General features: G+C 38.1%; 1 protein-coding gene across 4 annotated transcripts in view; it reads left to right on the top strand.

Moving 5' to 3' along the window:
- The window catches only part of ERG (ETS transcription factor ERG), a 214,650-nt gene that overhangs the window by 165,284 nt on the left and 32,202 nt on the right, over positions 1-17,164 (top strand). The window contains exon 1 of one of the 4 annotated variants that reach the window (XM_075197251.1): positions 13,080-13,530. The exons of 2 other annotated variants lie outside the window; for them this stretch is intronic. In XM_075197251.1, the coding sequence (XP_075053352.1) occupies positions 13,486-13,530 (45 nt within the window). In that variant the 5' untranslated portion in view covers positions 13,080-13,485. Of the gene's footprint in view, positions 1-13,079; positions 13,531-17,164 lie in introns of those variants that run through there. One more of the 4 variants, XM_075197248.1, reaches the window with a different exon arrangement.

Here is a 17,164-nt window from a genome sequence, read left to right as displayed (position 1 = left end):
TTAATCTGGTTTAATTTGTGTTGCCAGAGGGTAATTTAAATTGTGGTGATCAATAAGGTCTCAATCTTTGCCAGTGAGCAGCTGTAACTAGCCAAACTTATTGTATAAGATTTCAGACTAATTATAGCTTTGGATTACATTGAATAGACCAGCTCAGTGTAGATCTCGTTCAAATCAATGAAGCATTATTGATATTGTTTATATAAATTTACTTGCTCCTACAAATTATTTTTCACTATAGTGCGACCATAATTATAATCTGATATGTCTCGCGTTAGCCGATAATTACAAATGGTTTAGGAGGCTTTTGGTAGACGTTGACAAATGTTATGAGTTTGGTTCTCTCTTTGCAGGTGAAGTTTTACGTATAGTAGGTGACCAATACACAATGCATCAGGGATCCATTCTAGTGACCAGTATACAATGCATCAGGGATCCATTCTAGTGAGCAGTATACAATGCATAGATGCTCATTCTAGTGACCAGTATACAATGTATAGAAGCTCATTCTAGTGACCAGTATACAATGTATAGATGCTCATTCTAGTGACCAGTATACAATGTATAGATGCTCATTCTAGTGACCAGTATACAATGTATAGATGCTCATTATAGTGACCAGTATACAATGTATAGATTCTCATTCTAGTGACCAGTATATAATGTATAGATGCTCATTCTAGTGACCAGTATACAATGCATAGATGCTCATTCTAGTGACCAGTATATAATGTATAGATGCTCATTCTAGTGACCAGCAAACAATGTATAGATGCTCATTCTAGTGACCAGCAAACAATGTATAGATGCTCATTCTAGTGACCACTATACAATGTATGGATGCTTATTCTAGTGACCAGTATACAATGTATAGATGCTCATTCTAGTGACCAGTATACAATGTATAGATGCTCATTCTAGTGACCAGTATACAATGTATAGATGCTCATTCTAGTGATCAGTATACAATGTATGGATGCTCATTCTAGTTACCAATATACAATGCATAGATTCTCATTCTCGTGACCAGTATATAATGCATAGATGCTCATACTAGTGACCATTATGCAATGTATAGATGCTCATTCTAGTGACCAGTATACAATGTATAATTGCTCATTCTAGTGACCAGTATACAATGTATAGATGCTCATTCTAGTGACCAGTATACAATGTATAGATGCTCATTCTAGTGACCAGTATACAATGTATAGATGCTCATTCTAGTGACCAGTATACAATGTATAGATGCTCATTCTAGTGACCAGTATATAATGTATAGATGCTCATTCTAGTGACCAGTATACAATTCATAGATGCTCATTCTAGTGACCAGTATACAATGTATAGATGCTCATTCTAGTTACCATTATACAATGCATAGATGCTCATTCTAGTGACCAGTATACAATGTATAGATGCTCATTCTAGTGACCAGTATACAATGTATAGATGCTCATTCTAGTGACCAGTATACCATGTATAGATGCTCATTCTAGTGATCAGTATACAATGTATAGATGCTCATTCTAGTGACCAGTATACAATGTATAGATGCTCATTCTAGTAACCACTATACAATGTATAGATGCTCATTCTAGTTACCATTATACAATGCATAGATGCTCATTCTAGTGACCAGTATACAATGTATATATGCTCACTCTAGTGTCAAGTATACTGAACGTCATTCTAGTGTTTTTGATGACCAGTATACAGCTCCATTCAATGTCCTCACTTATTAGGTAAGTCACGGTAATTTTTTGGCATCTCGGCCAAGAAATGTTTCATAAACCAATAAAAGATCATTTATTGTGTAAAATCTGCAAACAATACTTGGTTATTCCTGTTGGAAGTGTGTGTGTGTGTGTGTGTGTGTGTGTGTGTGTGTGTGTGTGTGTGTGTGTGTGTGTGTGTGTGTGTGTGTGTGTGTGTATTTTGTCACCAGCTACTTAAGACTTTACCCAACTCAATAAAACACAATGACAAAATCATGTGTGTGGGGTGATTCTTTTTTTCCAGACAAAATAATTGAACAGTGAACAACTGAACTGTTTGACATGTGGTCCTGCTCTCTGGTGTACAATACGGTTATCTGTTGGTTTGGTGGTCATATCCTTTGTATGAAAAATTAACAGATTAATACAGTTGTGTTTGAATGACGAGGAAAATGTAAGAAAGTGCATGTCTGTGATTTGGGTAAAGTATGTCCTTCAAGCTTTCCACACGATGAATGAATGAATGATAAGAATTGAAAAACTTCAGAAATGTTTTGCCCAAGAAGATGTGGCAAAATATTGTGATATTGTAGTGCAAAGATCTGCAAAACAAATGAGGCTGACCTTTTAACTATTTGTTTTGGAACGGAGGTACCAAAAAATAAAATGTCAACTCCTTTACGTGGAGCTAAACCCCAAAGAGTTGTACAGCTCTGTTTAGAACATCAACTAGAAGTTGCTCACATTATGCTGCCACATTTCTGTGAAAGTATGTCCCACGTCCCAAGTCACTGACTTGAATGATTAAAAGAGCTGCCTACCCAGATTAGAAATATTGAATACTAGACTGTTTTAAATGCGAAATTACAGCAAATTTACAACATTTTTACAACATTTTTAATTTATTATTGTAGTATAAACGCCAGATTTCTAGACTATAGAGACAATAATATTTCAGTGAAAGGAAAATAAAATCCCATATGAAAATTACACGCAAGGCAATGAATGGAAAGGCATTTTAAGGGGCATATTCAATTCTTTTTTCTCCGCGCTGCAGGAAAAACTATTACCGTTAATACGGTAATAGTTAGCTGGATTTCAGCTCGCGGTTCAGGGAGCTGTGAGCTGAAATCCAGCGAGAAAATTACCGTATTAACGTTTTTTACGCGCACGATTACCGTAATGACGGTAATCGTGCACGGACCGCGAGATTTTCGGCGTTTCCGCCGAGTATTGAATATGCCCCTAAGAGCGGCTCTGAAAACATCGGCATGGACATACTTTTAAAGTTAGTTTTATTGAGCTATAAAGGTTAATTGAAGCTGCCTATGTTTAATCATTTAATGATTGGTCCTAATGCATTCGTTAACATAACAAAGGACTGTCTCTATTTTTTTTCTTTATAATTTAACACAGCTTGTATTCTACAGCTTGATTGTCGTAGAAAGATTCAATTCTAAATATTATTCAGAGAACTTGTGTCATGTTTTGTAATCCGGTAACTTCAGGAACAGTTTTGACGTTTTGTATCTGTTAAGGTCATAGTTTTCACCCAAGATAAGTTTGTAAACCCTGTGGATAAACAATTCCATACATTGAATGAATAAATATATATATATATAATTTGTGTGCTCTCAGCTCACCTGAAGATGGGAGATAATGGAAATAATTTCAAGTTGTTATTTCCTCCCAAACAAAGAAAACATGAGTTTTTTCGAGTTGTTTCTTCCAAGATAGATGTATTGAACAAGCAACTCAGGAAGGGCAGGAATCCTTAGTCACGTTTTATTCCTTTGTATTCTCGGCTGACAGGATGTGCAGACAAACCTTGCACGATCACGGTGAAACATGACATACAGTTATCTTGTTATAACTGACCTCTATTCAGAAATTCCACAATCAATTATTTCTTTTCTTAACAAGTTATATGCATTGGGGGTGGTATAAAGTTGAGCGTACAGGGTTCCCGTTTGTGTATGTACAAATGTGCTTCTGTTCATTTACAGGGCAGTATTTTGTGTTGCACCTTAACATACGTGCAGCCTTAAATTTAGCATATCAATTCCACTTAAGCAAATATGCGTCAATCATTACCATCAACAACTCGAAAAACTACAAATGTATTATGGAAACGCAGAATTTACTTGGCACAGGCAAGGAACGTGTTTCAAGTGTTACCTGAAATAAGACGCATCTCAAAAGGTCGTACTTAACTTGCGTCTGCTGCCCCCTTTCACTGGAACGACCTCCCTCACTCCATTTAATTGTCCTCTAATTTGTGCACCTTTAAACGGGCACTTAAAACTCATCTGTTCATCAAAGCCTAGCACCCATTCATCTAACCTCTCCATGCTTGATCTCCTCACCCCCCTCTTCCATGCTTGAGCTCTTCTTTTGCGCAGGGGTGGACCTAGACTATATTTTTTGGGGGGGAAGGGGTGATTTAGCATAGTCACGCCCCCTTTATTCTGCTTGGCTGGTCCCAGTTGGCTCCACCTCTTGTCCCAGTTGACCCACCCTCTTTGATCGGCATCTTGGCAATTTAAAATGTATGCTTGTGCTGCTAGGGGTGGGGCGATTGCTTTGATCAGCGCCACTTCTTGCGCGTGATCCCGTCCACTGACTCCCTTTGTGCCTCTGGTCTGTTTCCACTCCCTTTAGGATGTAAGCTCAGGGCCGTCTCTTCCATTGGGCACAATGGGCAGGTGCCCTGGGGCCCTGCAGGCAAGGGGGGCCCATCCGAATCCTAATAAAAATAAAAAAAAAATGTATTTTTTTTTTATTTTTTTTTTAAATACTTACCTTGCAGTCACATCAGCGGTGATCCGACTCCCTCCCTGGTCCCCTCTTCCGTGCTGTGCTCGCAGTGAATGCTGGGCGTGATGTCACGCCCAGCATTCACTGCAACCACAGCACGGAAGAGGGCAGAAGAGACTCGGCAGCACGGAAAAAAGAAGAGGATCGGACTTAAGATAAGTTAAGGGGGCCCCTATATATATATATATATATATATATATATGTAAAAAAAAGTTATTATATATATATAATCACGTTTTTTTTTACATACATATATATTTTTTTTACACACACACACTATTTATATATATATATATATATATATATATATATATTTTTTTTTTTTAGGGGCCCGGTACACTGCATTGCCCGGGGGCCCATAAAGTAGTTAAGGTGGCCCTGTGTAAGCTCTGACAAGCAGGGCCCTCTTCCCTCCAGTCTAGCTACCTATTCTTCTCCTCCAACTCCACTGTGCTAGTTATGTTTGGAACTATTGAAGTAGTGGTATTTTTGTTCACTGTTCTGTACTGTTTTACCCTGTATGGTCCACTGTCTGTTTTCTGTACGGCGCTGCGGAAATCTTGTGGTGCCTTATAAATAAAGATTAATAATAATAACTAACCCATTCATTTTGTATATGAGGTATAGAGCCCGTTGTACGGTAAAGGTTGTACTGATTTTGACGCCCATGGGAAAATTATTATCTCACTGTGCCAGTGACTGAAGATTTAGCAAAGCTCTAGGAATTGTGGGTAAAAACATGTAAATTCCTAAATTTAATATCTTAATAACTGCAGTTCATATCTCTGTACCTTTTCTGCATGCGGACAATAGATAGTTACATTACAACATTGCAAACCCTTAAAAATATTCTTTGCTATCAATTTTATAAACTTTTAATGACCATCAGTTCAGTTTATGATTTTTTTCATTGAAATGAGGAGCAATTTAGAGCATTAAAATAAAATAAATAAAGTTTTAACCCAATTGATGCCAAAATGATTGGCATAATGGATTGAAAAATCAGCAAATTAGGAGAAAACGAATGTGGTCCTTCCATCTCAGAGGCCACACCCTGTTCTTTTATGCCACACCCCGTTTTGGCCTTAGAAAAATGCTGGCTGTCCTGCGAAAAATTGGGACTTTTTCACAGGAATGTTAGTTGTAGCTTAGAAATGTAAGGATCATTTTACTGATTGGTCTTTTTAGTTGCTAAGAGACAAAAGATGTATATTTTTTAATGGATATCGGTAAATATGTTGACATTTGTAAGCCATTGTGTATACTGAGAATGCTGGTGGCTGATTATGGTTAAGTGGATCTCTCCTATTGAGGCAGGGGACTCTTGTAAAGACACACAGAGGAAAAATATAGGGACTACTTGACATTATTCTATCAAAAAAAGTGCATACAAGACAAAATACATTTTTCAGTAACAGCGCCCCCTTCTGTTTCATTATGGTGTTTTGCCACAAAGTCCTGTCTAAACATCACCTTATACTAACCTCTTGCCTTTGCCTCCTAGCTGGAGGTGAAACTCTATCTTGACTGTCCACGGTTGTTTTAGCACTGAATATATCTCAAAGTTTCCTTTGTTGTTTTAAGTGTAGGACAGTGTTGATTTTCATACATCCTGGCCATGATGCTAACAATATTCGGAGATGTCTGGTGTTGTCGAGACACCTTCTAGCTTTGGCAGATTTCCAACAAGATAAGATCATCTTATTTACTGGCGAGATTGAATGGAAGTGGTGTCTAAGACTTTATGGTTATGTTCATGCGCTCAGAACATGTATGACCAGATAAGGTTAGGAAACTAGTAGTTTGCTCTATGTTAAATCAAATCCAGTAAACTAAAATAATGCTTTTCATTTAATGCTAAAGAAACAATTGATATATTTAGTTCTTATTATATCTACTGTTTTTGATTAGCTATATGCTATAGTGACCCTGTCGTTTACAACAAAGTGGAGGCAGCTATTTTGTGGGCTGTACCAATTTTTTGGAGAATACAGTCTACTAATTCACTAGGAACTTGTGTTCCTAGTGAGGCATGAGGCACCTTGGCTTTGATTGGCTGCGCTTTCACAAAATGATAGCTGATCATGCCTCATTGTTGTTGGTTTCTAGTGAATGGATAGATGGGCAGTATTCTCCTTAGTATTGATACATGTCACACAATGGCTGTACTTCATGTCTAAGTGATGTTGTTGGTTCCTAGTGAATGGATAGATGGGCAGTATTATCATCAGTATTGATATATATCACACAATGGCTGTACTTCATGTCTAAGTGATGTTGGTTCCTAGTGAATGGATAGATGGGCAGTATTATCATCAGTATTGATATATATCACACAATGGCTGTACTTCATGTCTAAGTGATGTTGTTGGTTCCTAGTGAATGGATAGATGGGCAGTATTATCATCAGTATTGATATATATCACACAATGGCTGTACTTCATGTCTAAGTGATGTTGGTTCCTAGTGAATGGATAGATGGGCAGTGATCTCATTAGTATTGATACATGTCACACAATGACTGTACTTCATGTCTAAGGGATGTTGTTGGTTCCTAGTGAATGGACAGATGGGCAGTATTATCATCAGTATTGATACATGTCACACAATGACTGTACTTCATGTCTAAGGGATGTTGTTGGTTCCTAGTGAATGGATAGATGGGCAGTATTATCATCAGTATTGATACATGCCACACAATGGCTGTACTTCATACCTAAGTGATATTGTTGGTTCCTAGTGAATGGACAGATGGGCAGTATTATCATCAGTATTGATACATGTCACACAATGGCTGTACTTCATGTCTAAGTGATGTCGTTGGTTCCTAGTGAATGGACAGATGGGCAGTATTATCATCAGTATTGATACATGTCACACAATGACTGTACTTCATGTCTAAGGGATGTTGTTGGTTCCTAGTGAATGGATAGATGGGCAGTGATCTCATTAGTATTGATACATGTCACACAATGACTGTACTTCATGTCTAAGGGATGTTGTTGGTTCCTAGTGAATGGACAGATGGGCAGTATTATCATCAGTATTGATACATGTCACACAATGACTGTACTTCATGTCTAAGGGATGTTGTTGGTTCCTAGTGAATGGATAGATGGGCAGTATTATCATCAGTATTGATACATGTCACACAATGACTGTACTTCATGTCTAAGTGATGTCGTTGGTTCCTAGTGAATGGACAGATGGGCAGTATTATCATCAGTATTGATACATGCCACACAATGGCTGTACTTCATACCTAAGTGATATTGTTGGTTCCTAGTGAATGGACAGATGGGCAGTATTATCATCAGTATTGATACATGTCACACAATGGCTGTACTTCATGTCTAAGTGATGTCGTTGGTTCCTAGTGAATGGACAGATGGGCAGTATTATCATCAGTATTGATACATGTCACACAATGACTGTACTTCATGTCTAAGGGATGTTGTTGGTTCCTAGTGAATGGATAGATGGGCAGTGATCTCATTAGTATTGATATATATCACACAATGGCTGTACTTCATGTCTAAGTGATGTTGGTTCCTAGTGAATGGATAGATGGGCAGTGATCTCATTAGTATTGATTCATGTCACACAATGGCTGTACTTCATGTCTAAGGGATGTTGTTGGTTCCTAGTGAATGGATAGATGGGCAGTATTCTCATTAGTATTAATACATATCACACAATAGCTGTTCTTCATATCTAAGTTATGTCGTTGGTTCCTAGTGAACGGATAGGCTACATTCCAATATACTTATGCAATGGAGTTTTAGCCACATTTAAACCTCTTACAATAATACAATTACTGAAACAGCGATCTACTGAAAAGGAGACTCATCACAACAAAAAATATCATTAATATAGTGAAAATGATCCTGGACTTCATAAAGCTATTATGTGCGTATTCATGTTTGTTTGAAACAAAACAAAATCACAAATAACCAATCTATCTTTAGAAATGTATTCATTAATAGCGAGCATGGCCAAATTACTCAAATTAATATTTTTGTGAATAGGTCATTAGAATATTCTTTATTCACATCCCAAATTGACAAATGTAACTTCCTTCCTAAAAGTGCTGTTTTTAAACTCTTATTATATAAACGTGAATTTACATATAAGTGTAAATAACTTTGAATATCACGGGAATACAAGTTTAAGGGTACATTTTAGAATTCTTTAGGAGTAGAAGTTTGTGACTTCGCCTGATTGTGATGCTCTTTTTTTAAAAATTTTTTTTATTAAATCTATTACAAAGTTCAAGTTTGAAACAATGTGTTTTGACGATAGATTTACTATAAGGGTAAACATGACATTGTTACATTGACTTAGACTTTATTTCCACGTTCCTTGTGATAACCTCCAGCTCGGACCTTGATCTGACACGTTCCTGCTGCTGCGATTTGCTGAGTCCAACTACAAAACCTTCCTCAAGCCAATCTCTCAAGTTTACTCCTTCCTCTGTTCATCAAGTCCCCTGGCAGTGGCCAGACGGAGTGTATTGTTCTGCGGACGGAGTTATTCTGAGTTTGCACTTTGTTTTCCTGTTGTTCCTCTAGGAAGTTGGACATGGTGTAGGAGATATGGGAATGGCATGCGAGCACTGGGCTTTGTTTAAAGAAAACACTCAGACAATGGACACTTATTTATTTTTCCCTGTAATTGGATTTATTTAACATATGGGGCATTGAAGGCCGAGGGGACATTGCAAATAGATTTGTCTGTAATGTCTATAAAACCCAATGATAGTTAAAGGGGAACACCTCTATTTATATTATTGTTTTATCACATATCCCAGGTTATAATAAAGTTATTTCTCCTTCCTTTTTGAAAAGCGGCGTTTAGCTCTTTGAGTTGTAGCTCGGAGGTTTAAAAGTCGACACAAGCCAAGGGGCCGCGAATAATCGGCCAACAAAGAGTTAATTGTAATAGTATAGGTGGCGACGATGTTTGACTATTTTTACAAAGGGTAATGGAATTGATAATTAGTTGAGGATCTAACCAACCTTTTGGATTAAATAAGGATTTGATTTGTTTAGCAATTTTTAACCCAATTTTTTTTTCTTCTTTTCCTATTTCGATAATCATGCCTAGATTATTTTGGTAATAAAGTTGGTTACTATTTCCTTTCTATATAAGTGAATTATTTGCGCACAGGTTGCCATTTGTGATGCCATGGTGGCCAATGTTAATTAAATAAGCACGTTTTGTGGCATTGCATTAGGGTAGGCTATGCCAAATACGGTCACAATTGATCTTTTTTTTTTTTTAACATAAATAAATAAAAGAAGTTATATTTTAGACATAAGTTTTTTTTTTTTTAAATCATGTTTGTTATTTTAACAAGCCCCTTACAGTTATAGATGATTTTTGCCGGGCATAGAAGTGGTTTGAAAAAACAACGTTTTAACCTATCAACTTCTCTGCAGAACAAAGCTTTCACCATTCTGCTGAGTGCTGCAACATTGTTGCAACAAAGTAACAAACCAACTGTAGCTGCTGCCTGACAGGTTCATATAGTAGTCATCTACTGTGTGAGAAATGGGAAGCAGTTTTTCAAATGTCTTGAACTTGCTCTCCCCTAAAAGTGACCGTTTAGAGTCAAAGGAAAAGACACGCGCTAGAGCAAGCAATGCTAAAGTCACATTATCCTATTTGTACGTGATATAATAATATAATGGAGTGACATGTACACAAGGGAGATTATTGTCTTGACAGTTGTTAAATTAAATAAAAACATATTTCCTTTCTCATTTAAAAATCAAATGGAAATCTTCTTCAGCAGTTCAAACGTGAATGTCAAGTAATGGGAATAGACGGTCTTGATTTTATATAATATAACCACAATGGTAAGTTTAAGTACTATTAGCTGGAGTGTGCAATAAGCAATCAGCCAATTAGAAGCGGCTAAACACTGCCATATATAGTATATATCATTCACATGTCTGATTGTGTAGCAATTATGTGAAAAACCTCTTAATGTACCTGACCTAGACTTACCCCAGGTCCTCTTCTCCATCCATATGGAGATGCAAAAATGAATATATGGGCATATGCATACACACTTTTAACATTCATGTGCTGCATAAAATGCCTATATTACACCAATAAAACAGAAATATGTCCCAATGTATTTATTGGTTGATATAGATTCATATAAATTAGGACAGACATTTTTAGATGTAGGATTAAATTATCTTTACATGCTCTAATTTTGCCAACCAATTAGGCCATTTTAAACTTAACTGGACAGAAATTGCAGCATTTATCGGTTTGCAAAAACAGAGATCTGGCCCCTGGGTGATGGGGACACGCGGCTGTGGATTGCTCCAGATCTGTGGAGTGTTGTAATCTAAACTGAGATATATTAAAGTCTGCCTACAGATGGGTCCACCGATAATATGGTATTGTGCAGTAGATAATCCTGGCCTTGAACCTATAAATTTAGCATGTGGACTGTGTTCCTAATCATTCTCAAATAGTCAGAGGAGATTTTAAAGGGAAACTCCAACTGCAACTAATAAACTACCCATGGGAGCAGCCCACATCCAAGCCCAGAATATAATATTATTATATTATATTATAATATTGACCCTAGTATCTCCCTCTCTGTCTGTCTGTCTGTGTGTGTGTGTGTGTGTGTGTGTGTGTGTGTGTGTGTCTATAGTAGGGAATTTAGACTGTAAGCTCTAATGGGGCAGGGACTGATGTGAATGAGTTCTCTGTACAGCGCTGCGGAATTAGTGGCGCTATATAAATAAATGATGATGATGATAAAACACACCCATCGTTTGATACCCACGTCTCTAAAGTATTGAATACACCATTGTATAAGTGGATGTTTTCCTATCCAACATAATTACACCAGGAACTTTCCATGCTGTCTGAATACGTCGACGGAACAGACCACAAAGCTGAATCCTGATCCATTTTTAGAAAAATAGGTGCAGCGAGATCCTTTGAGCTTCTCGAGACATTTTAGACTAAGTAAAACCGCATGCTGTTGCTCTATTTTAGAACAATAAACAAAGCCATAGGCCTACATCAAGGGATTAACTTGATTATTTTCATGTATGCGGCAATGTAATATGTCAGTCGTCCAAGTGATGCCAGCTCTGAGCCGGTGAAGGGGGAAAAATAAGAGAAAGACGAAAGAGAGAGAGGAAAAAAAAGAAGCACAAAATATTTTTGCAAAATACGCCAACTCCAAAGCACTCTGATGACCACAAGTTATACGAGAACGTTCCATGCTAGACTCTGTTATTCAGTTCCAGTTGGCTAAGGTTAAAATGTACAAGTGCAGCCAGGAGGGAGATATAACCTCAATGTGAAAACCATTAGCTGAGTATCCTGCAGTAAATAACAGTGAAGCTGCCGTATAACTAAGTTGTCTTAAAAAGGACTAATACACACAATAAAGACAAGTAAATCATTGCATAGAGCCACTGCTGCTGGAACATGGAGAGACTTTATGAGTATCTAGTTTTCTTTTAAACTAGGTCCACTTTGAAATGTACCACACAGTGGAGGCAGCCATTTTATGAGCTGAACCTATACTCTGCTTATCAGAAAGGCTGCTTTGTCATAGGTAATGGCTGCCTCCACTGTGTGTTTTGATGGATACACTTTAAAGTTGACCTGTCTTCCTCAGACGAAATCACACAGTTGTCTCTAAAAATATTAATATGGATTTGTCCAGACGACTCGGATCTTACTGTGGTCCCTCAAGTAAGAGGGAGAAGGAGGAGTCCAGAGAAGGGCAACCTGCTCCATCTTGGACTGTACCAATTTTACTAGAGGGGGTACTGGGGACTGTTGGTTTTAGTAAAGGGGGGGAACACAATCCAAGCACAGCTTGCGTGTACAGTTGGTCTAAGACAGGGTTAGGTAGGGATAATGGTTTATGACCTCTCATATTAATATGTATGGACATAGTTTAATCCATATTTTTACAGGCGTGGGATCGTTTGTCCAGAAGCACAATATACAGATATTTCTGAAAATCAGAAAGGGAAAAAATAACCCTAATAATACATAGGCAGTGTGGAGAAAGATGGAGTAAATGTTAAATGTAATTTGATATATTTTAGGCATGTTGTTCCAAATTTGGTTTGTTACTTTGTTTTAACTTACTTGTAAAACCCGCATTAGGCCATTTTAGACCTAACAGGTAGCAAATTGCAGCATTGTATAACCCCCCCCCAAAAAAAAGCCATCAATCCTGATCCACATCTATGCAAATTCATATATTATGGCCAGTTGACACAACACTGCTTTCATGTTATGCACACTATAATCGTTGTGATACTGCTGATTGTACACAAATACAATAACGCACTTTATCACTGGTGAAAAACTGACTTCTTGAATATAGCCCCTAGTTGTAGAGCATTATATTAACTCCTATGACATGAATGGTTTATGGGTGAGTGGGACAAGTGAGCAGAGGGGCCCAAAGGAAGTAAAACAGGAACTTGAGATGTTGTGTATTAGATTAAACAAAACCCCACACTCCTGATGTGGACACGTCAATCACTAGGACATACACACATCCCCACGGAGTTTCACAATATCCTCTGCACACAATAGCCACAGAATCTCCGGGAGGTATGAACACATCTCCGTGGCCCTGGCAGGAACAGTCGCTGCCTGCTGGTGTCTATAGAGTAATATGAGCCTGGAATGATCCTCACTTATGGAACCCGCCTGTTTCTTCACCAACATTCCGCTTGTGAAGGACGACCTTCCAGACAATTACGTTTCTAGAGCGTGGACAATGCCTTGGGATACAACTATGGCCACTGGTTACTAGACACCGATACTTGGACTCCAGAAATTACTCGTCTTTAAAATATATATATATATTCTTGCTGGACGTTTTTACTGGAAGGAATCCAAAGAAAGCTATGATAATTTGTTCGTCATTGAACCTGGAAAGATGCTACAAACACAGTTCATACCAGTTTATGAGGACTATTCCCATGTAAGTGTCTATTTCTCCTTTTTTATCATCATATCTTATGGACATTTTTTATCTCCAAGCTGTGAATCCCCCCCCCCTACATTTAAAGAGGGTTACCGTCCGTTCCCCTAAGCCACCCCCGTTACTGAGATGGAATGCTTTATCCTCTCACTGTTCCATAGGGAAAGGCAGAACTTCGAGGTAAAAATGTCCAATGGTCCTTTAAGCCCTAGTATAGTTAAAACGTGATTTGGTCCTTTTTGTGAGCCCTCTTTGTTTGATACAGTCCTATTGTTTCATCATCTAAGCTTTTAACCCAGGCAAGAAATACTCCTATAAAATCTCATCTATATTGTGATATAATCAGTGTTTCTAATATAGTTTAGATTCTCCTTGCAGTGCTAGAAAGCATCATTTGAACTCAAGTGCGTCTACATTCAGTACTGTATTGCTATGAACAAATTAGTAAATCGTTTATGATTTTGTGTTCACTCGAGCAGAACAGACTTGCTGCAGTCTGTTGTTGAAACAACATTTTCTGGGTGTATTTTTAGAATGATAGAATGAATTTCTCTGTGCAAATAACTTCCCGTTCCTCTTTTTAAGGAACCGTCCTGTTCTTTTTCTTGCAGGACACAAAACTAGGGAGAAGTATTTTCAGTAAATAGAAATATTTGTAACAAACAGCACCAAAAATATTCTTGAAGCTTACTGATATATATATATATATATATATATATATATATATACTGCATTGTGAATTTCATTTTGATGTTTGTTTAATATTTAATGTGTGGTTTTTCAAACAGGTATAAATTAAGCTTTAGAACTTGTAATTCATCATTAAATACGGTAATTGGTGAGATGTGTGACGTACCGTATACATTGTATAATGCAGGACTGTCCAGCTAGTGGTCTGCAAGCTATACGGCCCTCCAGGTATATTGTGTGGCTTTCAATTCCCTTGACAACTTACTATTGTCTTTTGAATGGACCTTCAGCGTTAACGTAATGTCCCAGTATCTACGTTATCAGCAATGTGGGATACTTGGATCTGTAATTACACAATAAATAAACATTATTTGATAACATACTCAACTCATCCTGATCTTTAGGTGAGTGTGCAGGAATCACTGTATCATTAATACGTCCACTCAGTCCACTGGGGCAGCACGGTGGCTAAGTGGTTAGCATTTCTGCCTTACAGCACTGGGGTCATGAGTTCAATTCCCGACCATGGCCTTATCTGTTTGGAGTTTGTATGTTCTCCCTGTGTTTGCGTGGGTTTCCTCCGGGTGCTCCGGTTTCCTCCCACACTCCAAAAACATACTGGTAGGTGAATTGGCTGCTATCAAAATTGACCCTAGTCTCTCTCTCTGTCGTCTGTGTGTGTATGTTAGGGAACTTAGACTGTAAGCTCCAATGGGGCAGGGACTGATGTGAGTGAGTTCTCTGTACAGCGCTGCGGAATCAGTGGCGCTATATAAATAAATGATGATGATGATGATGATGCGGAATAATATGTAGCACATATCGTGTAATTTGCTGCAATAATTTCATTTTATTGTCACTCATGTTTGTATTTAACAGTTAAGGGTATATTTACTAAACTGCGGGTTTGAAAAAGTGGAGATGTTGCCTATAGCAACCAATCAGATTCTACCTGTCATTTTGTAGAATGCACTAAATAAATGATAACTAGAATCTGATTGGTTGCTATAGGCAACTTCTCCACTTTTTCAAACTCGCAGTTTAGTAAATATACCCCTTAGCTTGTGTTAGTCTGTGACTGAATGATGTGCGAGCTTCTAGCTTCTAGTCACCAAGGAGTTAAGTAGCGATCTAAGTGCACCTATCCTATAAAGCAATTATGTCATTAGTGATCTCTCACCTTCTGTTTCACCCGAATTCCTCATTTCCTCATTGTATATTTACATGTATCGCCCTGACTGCACAGTGCTGTGGCATAGAAAAGAAATAAATAAAAATAGTATACTAAAAATAATAAAAGGCACATAGGGGGACTAAAGTGTGTTTGATGCCTACACACAGTGGACCGGATCTATGCCATGATGCCCAACAAGTGCCGAGTGGTGGGTGATTTTGGCCATCACGCAGCAAGGGACGTGAATTGTGGTCTTGCACAATGTAGCCAGGACCTGATGACACAAATTCATCTTTCAGGTCCCCTCTCGAATTCACAATGAAGAGAGGTTGTGTTGACGCCAGCTATAATTAAAGATAGGTCTATGATTTCCATTAAGGGATATGAGTGATGTTATTTGTAATAATACACAAATAATTGTAAGGCATATTGAAATGATGACATCGCTACTCACAGTTTGTACAGTATTTGTTTACAGCAGTTTATACAGCCACAAGCATCACTCGTGTATTATACTAACAGTCACATTAAGTACATTTCCTTTTGTTACTTATTTCTGTGAATTTCCTGCTTTCTAGTGTTGAACTTTAGTCTGGGTTCTCAGTGGTTGTTTATTGTGCAGAACAGGTAACCTTCTTACCCTGGAACTTCCGTGGGAACAACCTTCATCATAGGTTAAAGCTCGGTTACGCTGGACATTGGTTCTCTATGGTTTACAATGGCATTTTCCTGATTTATCTGTGTGAAAGGACCATATTTCTGTAAAGATAAACCAGGTTTGTATTGTGTGTAAATCTACTGTACCATCATCATTTACTATAGGAAACACCACACAGTCACACCATGGGCACAGCGGTGGAACTACCATTGGGGCGACAGGTGCTGAGCACCGGGGCCCATGGAGATAATGGGGCCCGCTGCGTGGTAGATACAGAGGGTCGGGGGCCCCAGTTCCCTCCTCCCCACCTCCCTGTACTGGGGCCCACGGCTCTGCATAAACATATTTATGAACTCATTCTGTTGAGGATGATGGTGGTGATAATGGTGATGATGAGTATGGTGAATGATGATGGGAATAATGGTGATGATGATGATGATTATGATGATGATGGTTATGATGATGAGGATGATAATGGTGATGATGATGATGGTGAATGATGGTGATGATGATAATGATAATGATGATGGTGAATGATGAGGATGATGATGATGTTGGTGGTTATGATGATGATGGTGATAATGATGAGGATGATGGTGTTGATGATGGTGGTTATAATGATGATGATGTGGTTATGATGATGATGATGAATGATGATGATGGGGATGATGATGGTGGTTATAATGGTGATGATGGTTGATGATGATGATAATGGTGCTTATGATGATGATGATGGTGGAGGTGATGATGGTGGTTATGATGATGTTGATGACGAATGATGATAATGGGGATGATGATGGTGGTTATGATGATGATGGTGGTGGTTATGATGATGATGATGATGGTGGTTATGATGATGATGATGGTGGTTATGATGATGATGATGATGGTGGTGGTTATGATGATGATGATGATGGTTATGATGGTGGAGGTGATGATGGTGATGATGATGACGATGGAGGCTATGATGATGATGATGATGATGATGGTGGAGGTGATGATGGTGATGATGATGACGATGGAGGCTATGATGATGATGATGGTGGAGGTGATGATGATGATGATGGTTATGATGATGGTGGAGGTGATGATGGTGATGATGATGATGGAGG

Source organism: Mixophyes fleayi, chromosome 2 (genome assembly GCF_038048845.1).
Source record: "Mixophyes fleayi isolate aMixFle1 chromosome 2, aMixFle1.hap1, whole genome shotgun sequence".
In the NCBI taxonomy this organism is placed as follows: Eukaryota; Metazoa; Chordata; class Amphibia; order Anura; family Limnodynastidae; genus Mixophyes; species Mixophyes fleayi.
This window is presented reverse-complemented; position numbering and strand designations above follow the sequence as displayed.